The 15,311-nt window shown below is 69.5% G+C and overlaps 2 protein-coding genes across 2 annotated transcripts; both read right to left on the bottom strand.

Annotated features, from left to right (window-relative positions):
• Nucleotides 1-3,840: 3,840 nt before the first annotated feature.
• LOC143160157 (uncharacterized) lies at nt 3,841-6,654 on the bottom strand. Its single transcript, XM_076337698.1, has 5 exons — nt 6,315-6,654; nt 5,870-5,951; nt 5,431-5,703; nt 4,252-4,440; nt 3,841-4,120 (listed from the first exon to the last, which is right to left on the bottom strand). Exons 1-5 carry the CDS (start codon nt 6,652-6,654, stop codon nt 3,919-3,921), a joined length of 1,086 nt encoding a protein of 361 aa, XP_076193813.1. The 3' UTR covers nt 3,841-3,918.
• A 913-nt stretch (nt 6,655-7,567) lies between these two features.
• Nucleotides 7,568-11,960, bottom strand: BTC (betacellulin). Its single transcript, XM_076337682.1, has 6 exons — nt 11,875-11,960; nt 8,956-9,051; nt 8,536-8,653; nt 8,206-8,352; nt 7,789-7,896; nt 7,568-7,672 (listed from the first exon to the last, which is right to left on the bottom strand). The coding sequence occupies exons 1-5, from the start codon at nt 11,948-11,950 to the stop codon at nt 7,791-7,793; spliced, it is 543 nt and encodes a 180-aa protein (XP_076193797.1). The 5' UTR covers nt 11,951-11,960; the 3' UTR covers nt 7,568-7,672; nt 7,789-7,790.
• Nucleotides 11,961-15,311: the final 3,351 nt, after the last annotated feature.

The following is a 15,311-nucleotide window of genomic DNA, read 5'->3' as shown; positions in this document are numbered from 1 at the left end:
CGAGGAAGAGCGGCCGCGCTGGCGGTGGCTCCGCGGAGGAGCCGTCGGGGCTCGGGGCGCCGGGGAATAAAGCCCGGAGGGCCGGAGCCCGGCGCCCCCCGTCCTCGCCCGAGCCGCCCGGGGCCGTGCCCGCCCCGCGGGTCCCCCCGGCCAGTTCCCAAGCACCGCCCGACAGCGCCGGGGCTCCCGGGCCCGTCCGACCCCGCAGGCGGGGCAGGGGGGGTGCGGGGCTCGGCCGGGTGTTCCGGGGAATCACAACCTCGGGCCGGGGCTCGGCGGCACAGCCGCAGTGGTGGGTGTGGGGAGACGTGCCAGCCGGCTCGGGGCCTGTCCCGGGGCTCAGACCGGGTACCGGGGGTTGGTCCGGGGCTCAGGGCCGGGCCCAGTCGTGGGTTTTCACGCAGCAGGACCCGGGCCGGTGAGATGGAGCTCGGGGGGCGCCGAAGGGGCAGTAACTCCCGGGGTTTGGGGGGGCAGAGGCAGAGCCAAGGGGTTTCGCAGCTCAAAGCCCGGCGGGGCCGGGGGCTCAGGGACGGGAGCCGAGCCGTGTGGTCAGACCCGGGCACGCGGGCTAAAACCCCCGAAGCCCCACGTTTGCGGGGCTCGAAAAGGGAGACCCGGTCCTTGGTTCTTTCGGCCTCGAAAACGAGCTGGAGGGGTGGGTTTGGGGGCTTGAAGGTGGGGACTCGGTCAGCCCTGCGTTTTCGGGGCTCGGAAACAGAGATTGAGCGTTCTCAGGACACGAAACCGGGCTCGCGGGGCTCGAAACCGAGCCCTGTGTTTTCCGGGCTTGGACACAGGCTCGGGGGGGCAAAACCCCGGCTCACTCGACTTCGGGGAAAGTGAGGGCAAGTCATGGGGCTCGGGGGTGAGAGAGGGGCACCCTGGGGTGAGGCCGAGCTGGGCCCCGTCACCGCTTGAACACGGGGACCGAGTCCTGCGTTTTGGGGCTCAAAACCAGAGACTAAGTCCCGCGTGTTAGTGCTCGGGAAACGGAGCCCAAGTCCTGGGTTTGGGGGGCTCGGTACCAGGCTCGTTTGGCCACTTTTCGGGCCCCGAAGCCCAGCCTAAGCAGTCAGTCGTGCATTTTTTCGGGCTGAGAAACGGAGACTAAGCCCTGCGTTTTTGGAGCCGGGCTCATTTGGCCAGGTTTAGGGCTCGGAAATTGAGACTGAAAGTGCTGCGTTTTGGGGCGGGGGAGGGCTCAGAACCGGTCCCATTCGGCCGGTTTTGGGGCTGTGAAAGAGAGACCAAGTCCTGCGTTGGGGGAGCGTGAAACCGGGCTCATCGAGACCGGGAAACGGAGACTAGAAGCCCTGCGTTTTTGGAGCCGGGCTCATTTGGCCAGGTTTAGGGCTCGGAAACTAAGTGCTGCGTTCTGGGGGGGAGGGCTCAGACCCCAAGCCCTGGGTCGTCGGGGCTTGGGCCCCCTCCCATTCGGCCGGTTTTGGGGCTGTGGAAGAGGGACCGAGTCCTGCGTCGCGGGAGCGTGAAACCGGGCTCACGGGGGCAGTTCAAGGTCGTGAGAAGCGAGACCCAAACTCCCGCGTTTCGGGGCTCGGAAACAGAGACCAAGTCGAGCCGTGTGTTTTCGTGCTTGGAAACCAGGGCCCCGGCCCGGGGGTGCTGGGGCCGGACCCAGGCTGGTCGGGGCGGTTTTCGGGTTTGCAGAGGGAGGCTGAGCCCCGCCGCGCTGGGCTCCGAGGCGCAGGCTCAGCCGCTGCGGTTTTTGGGGTCGAATGAGGCTCATCCGGCCAACGTCGGGGCTTGGGAAAGGGCCCCGGCCCCGCTGCTGGCCCGGGGCCCGGCAGCAGAGCCCCAGCCCCGCGGGTCCGGGCTCGGCCCTGGAGCCCCCCGGCCGCTCCTGGGGCGGGCAGGGCCCGGGGGCACAAGGCGCTCTGGGAGCCGAGACGCCCCTTCCCCTCCCCGGGCCGTTCCCCGGTCGGTGCTCACGGGCTGGGGACCCCGGTGCGGGACCCGGTCGGACGGTGCCGGGGCAGCCCCGGCGCCGCCGGCGGCTTCCAGCCTTTATTCAGGGTCGGCGCGGAGCCGCCGGCGCCCGGTCGGCAGAGCCCCGGCCGGGACGGTGCCCGGAGACGCAGGCAGGAGCGGGCAGCGAACGCGGGACTTGGGCCGCCGGTCCCCGCTCCCGGCCGGGGCAGCTCCCGGCTCGGGCCCGGGCCCGGAGCGTGGCTCCTCCTGCCCGCGGCGCCGGGACGGGGACGGCGAGGCCGGGGGCTCGGCAGAGAGCGGGCCTGGCCCCGGCGCTGCCGCGGTCCTCCGGCTCCGCGGGGCGGGACAGAGCGGGACAGAGCCCCGGGACCCGCAACCCGCCCGGGGAGAGGCGGACGCCGGCTGCGGCTCGCCCGTCGGCTCCGCGCGCCCGCGAGACCGGGCCCCGGTCCCGTCCACAGCCCCAGCCCCAGCCCCAAACGCGACTCCAGCCCAGCCTCACCGCCCCCCGCTCCGCACGGCCCCGGGAGAGGCCCCCGGGCCGGGGCTCCGTCCCCGCGTCCCGCTACCGGCGTCCGCCGCGCTCGGGGCCGGGGCGGTTCTGGCGGCGGAAGAGGAGGTGCGTGCGCGGGGCGGGGCGCGGAGGGGCGGGGCCTCATCGCGCCTGCGCGGGGCGTGCCGGGCGCAGGGGCGGGGCGAGTGGGCGGAGCCTCGGGGCGTGGCCCGGCACAGGTGCGAGTGGGCGTTGGCCGAGGGCGCCTGCGCGGGGCGTGTCCTGGCACAGGTGCGAGGGCGGGGCGAGTGGGCGGTGCCCCGGGGCGCCTGCGCGGGGCGGGGCCGAGGAGATTTGAGCCCCGGCGGCCGCCGTCTGCCTCATTTTCTCGTTCCCCCCCGGCGGCGGCGCCCGCGGCCCCGGGGCGGCAGCGGCCGGGCCGGGCCGGGCTCCCCCGGCGGGGCCAGGTGAGGCGCGGGGGGCTCGGCCCGGGACGCTCGGCCTGGGAGGCTCGGCCCGGGACCGGAGCCGCGGCTGGGAACGGGAAGCGGGGAAGGGGCCGCGGCCGAGCGGGGCCGCGGCCTCGCGGGGGTTGTGTCCGGAGCGGGTGGTCAAGTGCCGGTGGTTCCGCGGAGGAGCCGTTGGGGCTCGGGGCGCCGGGGAATAAAGCCCGGAGGGCCGGAGCCCGGCGCCCCCCGTCCTCGCCCGAGCCGCCCGGGGCCGTGCCCGCCCCGCGGGTCCCCCCGGCCAGTTCCCAAGCACCGCCCGGCAGCGCCGGGGCTCCCGGGCCCGTCCGACCCCGCAGGCGGGGCAGGGGGGGTGCGGGGCTCGGCCGGGTGTTTTCGGGGAATCACAACCTCGGGCCGGGGCTCGGCGGCACAGACCGGTCCGGGCCTTTCCCAGGCCCGAGGCCGGAGCCCCGGTCCGGCGTTTCTGGGTCTGGGGAAGGGGCTGCCGGGGCTGGAGCAGGACCCAAGTCCTGGGTGTTTGGGCTGGGAAACGGGGGCCTGGTTGGGGGGCCTGACACGGGGGCTGGGTGGGCCACGGCTGCAGGGGGGTGGGAGGTGGGAGGGTGCTGGGCTGCAGGTGGGAGGGGGGCAGGGTGGGTGGGTGTGGGCAGGAGGGCATTGGGGTGGGAGGGGGGCAGGCCGGGTGGGTGCGGGAGGCAGGTGGGCAGGGTGCGTGGACCCCCACCGGAGGTGGGGGTCCGGTCGCGTTGGTCCCCGCAGTTAGGGAGGCCGGCATGCACCAGGCCGAATTAAACGTCTGAGATAGTCTCTGGGGGAAACGGCGCTTTCCCCACCCTCTTCGCCCGTCCAGGTCTTCATTCCGGGGGTGTACAACCCCCGGGAGGGTGCGTGAACAATAAACACCAACTCGTTAGTCAACGTGTGTACAGTTATGACATTTAATATTCATATCCAAGTTATGACAGTGATTGATTTACGACCTTGCCAAAAGCCAAGATCGTTTCAACAAGCACAAGCTGGAATGAATGAGCTGGAGCCGCAGAGCAACCGGAGCCAGAACAAGCTGGTGCTGAAACGAACTGGAAGCCAGGAGGAGCTGGAACCATCCACGAACTGGAGCCAAAACTGGGCTGGAGCCATCAAGGAGCTGGAACCATCCACGAACTGGAGCCAAAACTGAGCTGGAGCCGTCCATGAGCTGGACCTGAAACCAGAGCAGAAAAACTGGTACAGGAACCAAAACTGAGCTGGGGCTGGAACGAGCAGGACCAGAAACAAACAGGAGCCCGAACAAACAAGCTGGACCCAAAACAAATGGGGGCCCAAACAACTGACCTGGATCCGCGCAGGCCCCGCAGCGTCTCCGGGCGGGCGCAGGCAGGGCCGTCCCCAGCCAGGAGCGGGGCCACGCGCAGGGCAGGCGGCAGCGTCGGCCTCGGCGTAGGCAGCCCGGCTTCTTCCTGGGGCTCCGCACCCCATGGGGCTCCTGGCGTGGCTGGGGCTCCTCTGTCCGTCCGTCCGTCCCTGCACAGGGAGATGTGGGACAGTCGGAGCTCCCGGCGGCACCGCATGGCACGGCCCAAAGAGCCCTGGAGATGCTGCCCGGGCAAACCCTGCTGCCTCCCGGGCACGGGCAGCTCTGCCCGGCCCCTCGCCGGTGCTTTTGACAGCGGCTCCCCCGTGCCGCGCACCCACGACAGGAGAGAGAGATGGGGACGAGACACCAGAAACATCTCATTTATCCCCGGGAGAGCAGGCGAGAGCCAGGATCTGGCTGAAAACCCCCTCTCCCCGCGCAGCAGCGGCAGCAGCAGCAGCGGCCCAGACCGACAACCAGCAGCCCCAGACGGGCCAAGGCCGGCACCGCACCAGTGCCAGCGGGGTCTGGGCCGAACCCCAGCAGCGCCCACTCCCACCTCCCCAAACACACGGCACTGACCTGCCCGGCCCCAGCTTGGGGTGGGCTGCGGGGACGGGAACTGTGGGGCCCCCCAGGGCCCCCTCCGCACCCACAAACAGCCACTGGCCGCAGGGGGAACCCCCCAGGCAGGCAAACAGGCCCCGGCCCCGAGGGACATGCACCAGCACCCACAGCGACCCACCAGCACTGCCCCACCGGTGCCAGGACCCCTCCTTCCCCGCAAAGGCCCCGGGGGGAGCCCTGCCGGGGGATGGCACCCACCCTCCCCATCCCTCGGCCACCCCGCCGGCACGACCAGGGGCAAAGCCAGCATGCCCCGAGCACAAAACCGCTCCCCAGGCTCCGGCCAGGCCTGGCTCCCTCGCGCCCGCTCGGTCCTGGCGCCCCCGGGGCACGGCAGCCCCCAGCACCCCACTCCCACAGCCGGGGACAGGACCCCAGCCTGCCCCTCTGTCCCCCGGGACCCTGCAGGGACCCGGCCCCTCCTGTGGCACTGGAGATCCCCCAGGCCCCGCCGGCACAGCCGGCCCGGGGAGCCGAGCGCCCCGGTCCCACCGCACATCTCTGCTCAGCCGCCGCCTCGGGGCACTCACCTTACCGGCACGTCCTCCCCGCCGGTGTCCCCCGGCGCTCGCTGCCTCGGGGCCACGCTCCTCGCCCAGGCACCGGGATGAGCCTTCCCCACACGTCGGCACAGCCACGAGGCATCGCCTGGGCCACCAGCACCCCCCGAGGGACCGGCGGCACTGGGACGGCCATCGCTCCCTGTGCCTGGCCAGGCCGGCTTCACCGTCTCACCGATGGGGCTGCAGGAGCCAGCGTAGATCCCTGGAGCCGCTTCTGCTCCCACCGCAGCACGTTTTGAGCTGAAAAAGAAGGTTTTCAGTCAAAGCAGGGCTTCACACAGGGCCCACACCTGGCGCTGCCGGCTCTGGCCCTCGGGCATCTGCCCACGAGGATGATGCCGGGCAGGGCTGAAGGGCTGAAGCCCACTGGAAACCGGTTCCCCCCAGCAGCAGCTCCCACACTCACCGCTCCCAGCTCTCCCCGGCTCCGGCAGAGCCAGCGCCAGGCCGGAGGGGTCTGTCCTGCCGGCAGCCGCTCCGGAAAAGAGCTGGAGAGAAGAAACCAGCCGGTGCCTGCACCGGGAGGAGGGAGCCCGGCGGCGGGAGGGGTCACTGGCCGGGAGACCCCCCAGCCCCGCCGGGTCCCCGTCTCCCCCAGATGCTGGGTGGGAGACGTGGCGTGCGGAGCCCCCATGGCCGGTCTCCGGGTCACGGTTCGAGCGGGGGCTGATCCTGTGGTGGAAACCGGGAGCTGCCGGGGACCCCCAGCCCCACAGGCCGAGCTGCAGCTGCTGCCCCCCGAGAGGGAACCCCAGAGGGTCGGTGCCGAAACCCGCTGGGAAAGCCACCGGGCCCCAGCCGGGCACCCACGGGGGATCCCGCACCGGGGGAGAGGGAAACAGACCACTCACCCGTGGGTGCCGGCGCGGGCAGGGCAGGGCAGGCGGCTCCTGCCGCTGGGGAACCCGGGGGCCCGCAGCCAGCCCGCGCCTGCCCAGGGTCCCCCGTGGGTCCCGGCAAGAGCCGCCAGCCCGGAGCCGGGGGGGTCCGGCCCCGGGAGGGGACGGGGGCAGCACCCGTTGCCTGCGGGGAGAGGCAGGGCCCGCACCGGCCCCCCGGCAGCTGCCTGCAGGCAGGGCGCGGACCTGAGCTTCGGGCAGCACCTAACGGGCAGCGGCCGGCGCCCCCGCTCCCGCACCGGAGCCCGCCAGCGGGGGGAGAAAGGAGACAACGGCCCCGGTTCTGCCCCATTTTCCCCCGGTTTCCCCCGTTGCCCTCGCCCGGCTCCGGCCCGGGACCCCGAGGCCGCCCGGGGCAGGCGGGAGACGGCGTCGCTCCCGGTTCCCGCCCGCCGGCTGCGGCCGCCCCGCGCCGGTACCGTGAGAGCCGCGACCGGAGCCTCCCCGGAGGAGCCCCGGGGAGACGGCACGCCCGGGCCCGGCGCGGCCCCAGCCGGTGCCCGGCACAGAGACACCCTCCGCGCAGCCCCGTCCCGGAGCACACCCGGAAGCGCCGGTGTTCGCTCGGCCCCGGACGGGGAGACGCGGCGGCGGCACCGGGAGCAGCCGTGGAGGGGGAAGCAGCCCCAGCACGGCCCCCGGGCCGCCCGCAGACGGGCCCCGAGCCCGGCAGGGCCCCCCGGGAGCCGGAACCCCGCTCCCGCCGCCGCCGCCGCCGCCCTTCCCGCGGCGGCGGCGGCGGCGGCGCCCCCTGGCGGCCGCGAGGGGGTTTTAAAGCCTCGGGGGCCTCCGCGCACCTGCCCCGCACGGCGGCGCCCCCTGGCGGACGGGGGTGGGGGTGGGGGTGGGCGGCGGCGGGGGAGGCACGGCACGGCGCAGCGCCCCCTGTCGGCCTCGGGGCGGCACCGCAGCCCCCCGCTACCGGCACCGGTGAGATCTTCCCGTGCCCCGTTGGCCTGGCCGGGGCTGGGGGCTGTGCCGGCGGGGGAAAGGCCGGGCCCCCGCATCTGGGAGGCTGGCGAAATGGCGGGAAAATGTCGCTGCGGGGGGGGGGTGGGGGGTGGGTCGGGGAGGGGGGGGCGATTTGGGGAGCGCAGCGGCACGGCTGGGCCTGACACACCCCCCCCACCCCCACACCCCCACCCCACCCCGCTGGTGGGGGGTGATGGCAAGAGGGTCCCGTAAGGACCGTGGCGACACGTGGACACCTTTCCGTCACCCCTTTATTCAAGCCGTCGTAAGGTTTAGCCCTCGCCCATCGAGCCAGCCGGTGCCGCCGTCCGGGACCCGCCCGCAGGTACCTGGAGCTCCTGTGGAGACAGGGGAGGTCTTCGGCCTCAGCGGCCGCCCCCAACGAAGGGGGGGATCTCCCGTCACCCCGGGCTCGGCCACCACCCCCCCCCCCCCAGCCCCCAGCCCCACGCACCTTCACGCAATGCCCGTCTCCAGCACGTCCTCGCTTTTGGAAGGCAAATTCTTGTTTAACGTCTCCATCTCTTCTGCCTTTCTCTTCCTACGCTGCTTCCGACAGTGGCTTGAGGGGGGGGGGGGCGGTAATAATTAAAACCGGGAAAAAAAAAAAAGGCAGAATGAGGCATGGCAGCAATGCTGCTCCTCCTCCTCCCTCTGCTTTCACCTTGCAGAAGCTCTGCATGGGATCGCACGTGGTTTCCAGCCCCGAAGCGATGCCCCGTGCACCTCCCGGCACCCTCAGAGGCCGTGTCCCACCTGAACAGGGCAGCCCAAATTCAACCTGCCCCAAGCCGGCGGAGGTGGGCAGGATTCGCTCCCAATCCAGGGCTGCCCCTTCCCTTCCCGCCCCTCGCCCTGTCCCCCAACGTACTGACTGCAAAGGCAGGCGCAGACGATGAGGACGATGAGGGTGACGATGGCGGCGATCAAGGAGATGATCACGATCTGGCCCCGGTCACCTCGCAGGTAGAAGATGTCCACCCTCTCGCAGCGAGCCCCCGTGTAGCCTCGCTCGCACCTGCCCCGCGGCACAGGGGAGGCAGAAGGTGTGTGTGGGGGGTGTCCAAAAAACCGCCGCGGTGCCCCTGCCTCCCTCCTCCCGCTCGCTCGTGTCGAGTCAGTGACACACGAGTCGAGACACACGAGGACGTGTCCGTCCTCCCCACCCCGTGCCACCGCGTCCGCGCCGGCGGCGGCTTACACGCAGGCCGGTGCCTTCTCGGCCACGAGGAAGCGGCATCTCCCTCTGATGCAGTAGTGCTTGTACTCCTCTGGGCACCTGGAGAAGTGACCCTGCCGCCTCAGCTGCGTCACATTCCCTGGGGGTGACAAGGACAAAGAAATCCCCGCCCCCCCCGGGCGTTACGGTTCTGCCCGGAGGCGGCAGCATCCCGGAGCTGGTCCACCGCCACGGCAGGTCCGAGCCCGGCCAGCTGCAAAGAGCCGCCGGCACCTGTTGTCCTTGGCCATGGCGTGCCGGTCCTGGCCGCTTCCCAGCTCGGTGGATGCCACACGGCTACGCTAGACAAAACACCCTGCCCGTCCTCCATCCCGGCCCTCTCCCCCGCACCGCCCAGCTCCCGTCCAACGCTGCCGGCTCCCCCGAGCACCGCCACCTTACCTGTGCAGTTCTCAGCCATGCCGCAGGCGAGCCCCTCCGTGCCGTGGCTGTCAGTGACGTTGGCGTCGGCGCCCACGCAACTGAAAAACGCCAAGCCTGAAACACAGCGGAGGCGGCTCAGAGGGGGAGCCCGGCCAGAACCCCGGCATCGCCGCCGCCACCCCGCCACAGCCGCTCTCCCGGCCCTTGCCGCAGGGAGGGGACTGGCAGAGGGCTCCGCAGCTGCGCCCACGGCCCCCCTTCCCTGACAGCATCAGCTTTTCCCCAGGGGCGAGGAGAAGGGAAAGTCGGTCCCCGCCTGCCTCCTCCACCCACCAACGCCCCAGCACGGGGGTCCAGGAGCCAGCGGGGCGGGTTTTGGGGGGCACAGCCCTGCCTGCAGGCAGCCAGCAGCCCCTTTGCCCGGGGAGGATGCAGGGAGGGATCCCCAGGGAGGTCTGGCTCGCTGCACTGCCCTTTTTGAAGAGCCTGGGTTTCAGGGCCGCTGAAAAATGCACCGGCCGTGGGAGCGAGGAGACAGCGGCACTGCGATTCAGCACCCACCAAAGCCCAGTTGCTTCCAGTGTGCAAGTTCTAAATCCCCATTGCAACATCACTCGCTGCTGCACCGGGGCATGGGATGCCTGGCACGAACCGAGCTGGGAAGGGGGCAACCATGCTCGCCGTGGCACGGGACGAAGCCGAGGGCCGGCTCAGCACTGGCACGTCATGGCAGCGGTAACCGGATTGCTGGCATACCAGCACTGACTCAGCACGGCCCTGCTCCCAGCCCGGCCCTCCCCAGGGATTCACCCCTCTGCGGTGGCACCCAGGGGAGCGGGGACAGGTCCTCCCTGATGTGGTAGGGTGCTGGGTGGCTCCCACGGGGGTGGCACACCGAGGCAGGGCATGTTTCCAGCCTGAGTGGGTGCACTTTGCAGCTCGGCCACGTCGAGGCCTCCCGGAAAGGGGGAAGTTTGGGCAGCCGAGCCCGGGCAGCCTCATCCCCCAGTACCCGTTTCCCCATCCGGCCCTTCGGCACCCTGGCAGCAGCTGGGGGGGGGCTGCCCCGCCAAGCCTCCGGTGTCCCCCCCGTCCCACAGCAGAGACGGTCTCAGCACACGTGTCCCTCCTGGCTATATATAGCCACTGGCGTGCTAACGACGTGCTTTGGGTAACAGAGCTGCAACGAGGCCAGGGCTGAGCCTCCACTGGGGCTTCCCCACCAGTGAGCATCCCCTCCCCAGCCGAAAGAGCCCGGCAGGGAGGGGACAGATCCCACCACCCCGTCCAGCCCAGGCAGCGGGGTGGGAGCTGCCCGGCGGGAGCCAGAGGATGAGCCACGGGGCAGCTGCACCCCCCTGGGAACCAGCTGCGGGCGGCGCGGGCACACAGCAGCGCAGGGCGGGAGGCTGACTTCACCCCCGGTGACCGAGTTCGCAGCTCGGCATGGAAAGATCCCCACCAAGACGAGATCCCCACCCTTATTGCAACCAGATGCAGGGCTTCGGCATCCTCTGGGCTGGCAGCCCCTTGGCGAGGACTGCCCTGGTGGCACCGCCAGCTTGGGGGGGGAGGTGCCCCCCCCCCGACCCCCAGATCTCAGCACCCAGGAGCTGTGGGCACAAAGCAACCTCATCTCTTTTATGCACGGAGAGCCTGGCTCTGCTATCTAAGGCTGCATCCTTTCCCGAGCAGCTGGAGATAACCCAGGAAAGCATCCCAAACACCGGATTATTTGGCCGTAACACCCCCCTCACTCCCCTGGGAAAGCCCAAATTGCAGGAGAGCAACCGCCCAGGGAATTGCCTGGTCTGATGGTCACCCCAGCCCTAAAACAGGTCGGCCACCCTTGATTTCCTCCTGCCAGCACAGGTTTGACAGGTTTTGCCGAGCGCTGTCACCAGCCCTGCCAAAGGGCCAAACCCAAACTGCTCCTGGCGGAGGGGAAGGCTCCCCCGAAACCCCCGGGGCTGGCGCACTCTGCCGGGGCGGGTATCGCCAAGCCCGGCTGATGTTCAGCCCTACCTGCGGTTATCTCCTGTCAGCCCTGAGCAGGCAGCCGCCTGCTTTGCCCGCTTCCCACACACGTAGGAACTAACACGGGGACACTCATGCACCTGCTGAATAGGTACTGGTCGTCCCCCGTCCCCCCCACCTCCCTGGCATCCCCCATCCCTGCCAAGGACGGCGACACACAGGTATTCAGGCATCCGTGAGCAGTGTCCCATCAACAGGTGGTAAAAGCATTCCCAGCTCCGCTCCAGGATCCAGCCAGGACACGCCGACCCCATGCTGGTCCCAAGGGATTCAGGGATTCGGAGCCAAGCCGGCACCGGGCATGGCGGAGCACTGGGATGGGATGGTGGGGAGCACCAGGATGGGAACTGGAGGCACATGGGGGGAGCATTGGGATGGGTGCAGGGATGCATGGGGGAGCACAGGGACAGGACTGGGTAAACACCAGGCTGGGCATGGGGGAAGGACTGGGACGGGATCGTCCGGGGGACACAGGGAGTCACTGGGGTGGGACTGGAGAAACACCAGGGTGGGCACGGCGAGCACTGGGATGGGACAGGGGCAGCATCGGGATGGGGTGGGATGGGGGGGATACAGGGGATCAGCGGGACGGGACCAGGGGAGCAGCGGGATGGAACCGGGAGGCAGGTGGAGGACCACCAGCGTGGGACCGGGAAGCAGCGGGACGGGACAGGGGCAGCACCGGGACCGGCCCGGGCTGGAACAGAGAGAGGACGGGGCCGGGACGAGAGGTGGCGCCGGGCAGGGGCGGGGGGCACCGGGCCGGGACTGGGGGGAGCACTCGGCCGGCCCCGGAGTGCATCCAGCCGGGCAGGGGCAGACCGGGACCGGGACCGGGACCGTGGCGGGGCGGGGGGACGCCCGTGCCGAGCCGCGCCGCCTCGGGTGCCCCGTGCTTACCGGAGGCGAGGGCCAGGCAGAACAGCAGTGTACCGGGGCCGCCGCCCGGGGCCGGGACCGCCGCCGCCGCCTCCATGCGCGCCGCCGCCGCCTCCTCCTGCCCGGTGCCCGGCGGCTGCGGCGGGGCGGGCCGCGGCGGGACGGGGGCGGCCGCTGCCAGCACCGCCGTCCTCCTCCTCCTCCTCCTCCTCCTCCTCCTCCCCCTCCTCCTGCTGCCCGGCTTCTACCCCGCCGGAGGCATCCCTTGGCGGGCTGGGGGTGCCCCCCAGCCTAGCCCCCCCCCCCCCCACGCGTGTCCCACCCACGCATCAGCCACGCCTGGCCCCCGCCTGCCCGTCCCGCCAGGAGCAGCGAGCGCAGGAGGCGTCGAGCAGATGCCTCGCCCTGCCATCCCTGGGGATTCCGGGAGCGAGAGGGACACCCCCCCCCCCACCCACCCCGTCCCCAATCCCACCATCCCGGTTTCCGAGCGGGGCTCCGGGTGTTCCCCTCCCCAGAGGGACGGAGGGCGTGCGGCCGGGGCCCAGCCTCACCTCCCCAAAGCTATTTATCCCTGGCCAGCGTGTTATGAAAAGGGAGATTTATTCATAGCGAGCTGCTAATACAACACCCTCCCAAAGCCCTTGGCAGGGAATGACGGCAGCTACAAATTATTTTGCAAGGGGCTGTGCCTTGGCACAAGCCTCCTGCACGCTGGCCTTGGGGTGTTTTTTTATTTTGCCTTGGGGTGGCTGGGAGGATGTTTCTGGCCCCCCCGAGGATTGTCCCGAGGAGAAGGAGAGCCCCGCGGGGGGTGAAGGTGTCCCCCAGGGTGCCGGTACGTCCCCTCCTGGCATCTGGGGATGCTCAGTAGGGATGCGTTACCATGAGCTGATGCTGTCCTGGCCCCAAGGAAAGCAGAAGAGCTTCGCCCGGCAAAGAGGAGGGCAGGCAGGGAGGGGTGGAGGGGCCGCTGCCTGCTCGGTGTCATTACAGGCATGAAATAAGGGGCGGGGGGGGGGGGGGGGAATGAAAGACTGGAAAGAACGGGTGACCTCAAACCGCAAGCTGGCAGCTATTAATGCAAGTGCTGGCAGCCACCCAGCCATGCCATTTGGCTGCCGGCCAGGGGGTGAGCGAGCTCCCGTGGCCCCGGCCAGCCAAAAAACACAGCCGCAAGCTCCGGCACGCCGGTACGGCTGGCCCCTCGGCTCGCGGCCACCCCGGTTCCCAGCCGGTGGTGGTGGGGAAGAGCCCAGCCCCGGCACCCCGAAAGCAGGCAGGGTGTGCTAAACCGCCAGAGAAACGTTGCAAAGCTCCGGTGGGGACAGCGGGGACTTGGGCAAGACTGGGGAAACCAGCGGCTGGCACCTGGATGTGGCACGGGGCAACCCAAGAGGAGCCGGCTTCATCCCGGTGGGGCGGGCAAAGGCAGGGAGCAGGCAGCAAAAATCCTTGTGCCCACCAAAAGAAAACGGTCTCCCTTCGGTATCCCTCATATCTGGATAAAAACTGGGGAGAAAAAGCATTTTAAAGAGATTTTAAAAGAGCTGGAGCCCCAAGGCAGATGACACCAGAGGCAATGTTTTCAGTTCTCGAGTAGGAACGGGGAAGGGCTGGCAGAAGGTATCTCCAAAAAGGGACCTCTCGCTGGCCGTATGTCCTTGGCTCTCACCGTCGCCATGAGTGTCACACTTTCCCTGGGGGAGGCCCAGGAACCTGTGTGGCCAGGCAGATGTCACCCCCAGATGTGGCCAGGAAGAGCTGGCCATGCCACGGTGACCAGGCAGGTGTGGCCCTGCCAATGAGGACAGGCAGAGGTGGCCATGCAGAGGTGGCCAGGCGGTTGAGACCAGGCAGAAGTGACCAGGCAGAGGTGGCCCTGCTGAGGTGACCATGCTGATGAGTCCAGGCGGAGGTGGCTAAGCAGAGGTGGCCATGCTGTTGAGACCAGGCAGAGGTGGCCGTGCTGATGAGACCAGACAGGAGTGATCAAGCAGATGTGATCAGGCAGAGGTGACCAGGCAGGTGTGGCCCTACTGAGGTGGCCACACAGAGGTGACCATGCCAATGAGATCAGGCAGAGGTGACCAGGTAGAGGTGGCCAGGCAGAGGTGGCCAGCAGATGGCAGCTGGAGCCCGAGGACCGTGCCTGGCAGGGGCCTTCAAGGCCTCCCACAGCCCAGCCCTTGGCACCCTGGCACCCAGCTCAGGCGCTGGGTTTGCACCCAACGCCACGGTGGCGAGCGGCGGCTGTGCCCAGCCCTGCCCTCTCCTTGGAAACCTCCTCCTACCCATGGAAACATGCAGCACCTTCTGCAAAAGAAAGTCAAAAAAGGGATGGGAGACCAGCGGCAGGGAAATTATCACGCAGTTCCCACGGCGCCAAGTTCCTGCAGCGGTAACAGCATTATTTTTCCTCCTCCCAAGCAGAGGAAAGGTTTCAAAGAGAGCTGAGATGCCGATGCCGCCCGATGTACAGCAAGGCATCCAGTGTCCCGGCCGCTCCAGAAACGCCAGCTGACTCGGATTTTGTGTCCTGCTGTTTTAGGCCCGGGGCCAGGATCCGTCCCGAGAAAACGCCACACAATGCAACAGAATAGATGGCTGCGTAACCCCAGTTAAAGATAGCTCGGCCGCGGTCCGGGTTCGATGACATCCTTTTCTGTAGTGAACATGCGAAAGCCCGGGGAGGATGAGTTCAGCCTGAAAATATTTCATCTGCAGCAAAGCGCTTTCCAGAAGGAAAGAGGTAAAAAAAAAAAGGCACTCGTGCCTCCTGCTGGCGCTGCAGGTGCCTCCTGGCTGGGTCCTTTGGGCACTGGGAGCTGCATTTTGGGAGCTGTTCACGCCGTGGAAAGGCAGGGCCCTGGCTGCCTTGCTCTGGCCTAGCTCCTCTTGATGAATGTACCCGGGGTGTCCCCGCCACGGGACCCGAACCCCCCAGATGTGGCGGGGGGGGGGGGGGGGGGCAGGCAGGGGCAACCCCATCCAGCCATGGCAGGAGAGGGCCTCTGCCCCGTGTCCCCCCGAAGGAAGAGGGATGCCCTGGCAAGGAGCACACAGCATTTATTTCTTTAAAAGCATAAGTTATATTCAGGCATAAGTTATATTCAGGCAGGAGCCGGCGTGGCCCTGAGGAAGGAGAGGGGCAAGGGGCAGTGCCACCGGGCACCCCGAGCACCCACCCGATGCCACCGGCTGGGGCAAGAGCACCCCATGCCCGGTGCCCGGCGCGTGATGCCCGCTGACCATGTGCCGCGCTCGGGGCTGGGTCCTGGCGCGGTGCTCAGCACCCAGTACCACTGCTGGGTGCCCAGTGCCTCATCCCGGGGCAGGGTGCCTGGTGCCACCACCCGATGCCAGCGCCCGTGCCCGGTATGGACTGCCCCGGTGCCCGGTGCCCTACGGCCATTCCCCGATACCCACTGCTGATGCCCTGTACCCAGCGCCTGGTG

This window comes from Aptenodytes patagonicus, chromosome 4 (genome assembly GCF_965638725.1).
Source record: "Aptenodytes patagonicus chromosome 4, bAptPat1.pri.cur, whole genome shotgun sequence".
NCBI classification, from domain to species: Eukaryota; Metazoa; Chordata; class Aves; order Sphenisciformes; family Spheniscidae; genus Aptenodytes; species Aptenodytes patagonicus.
Note: the sequence above shows the minus strand (reverse complement) of the source record. Positions and strands in the feature narration are given on the sequence as shown.

What these genes read in the sequence shown, in the direction of transcription:
- LOC143160157 (XM_076337698.1), bottom strand. Translation starts at nt 6,654, where the DNA reads ATGGGGCAGAACCGGGGCCGTTGTCTCCTTTCTCCCCCCGCTGGCGGG. An exon ending in GCCGGGGAGAGCTGGGAGCG is followed by an intron (nt 5,704 to 5,869) that starts GTGAGTGTGGGA and finishes CTTCTTTTTCAG; the next exon opens with CTCAAAACGTGCTGCGGTGG. An exon ending in GGGGAGGACGTGCCGGTAAG is followed by an intron (nt 4,441 to 5,430) that starts GTGAGTGCCCCG and finishes CTCCCTGTGCAG; the next exon opens with GGACGGACGGACGGACAGAG.
- BTC (XM_076337682.1), bottom strand. Translation starts at nt 11,950, where the DNA reads ATGGAGGCGGCGGCGGCGGTCCCGGCCCCGGGCGGCGGCCCCGGTACA. An exon ending in CATGGCTGAGAACTGCACAG is followed by an intron (nt 8,654 to 8,955) that starts GTAAGGTGGCGG and finishes TGTCACCCCCAG; the next exon opens with GGAATGTGACGCAGCTGAGG. An exon ending in TGCGCCTGCCTTTGCAGTCA is followed by an intron (nt 7,897 to 8,205) that starts GTACGTTGGGGG and finishes CCCCCCCTCAAG; the next exon opens with CCACTGTCGGAAGCAGCGTA.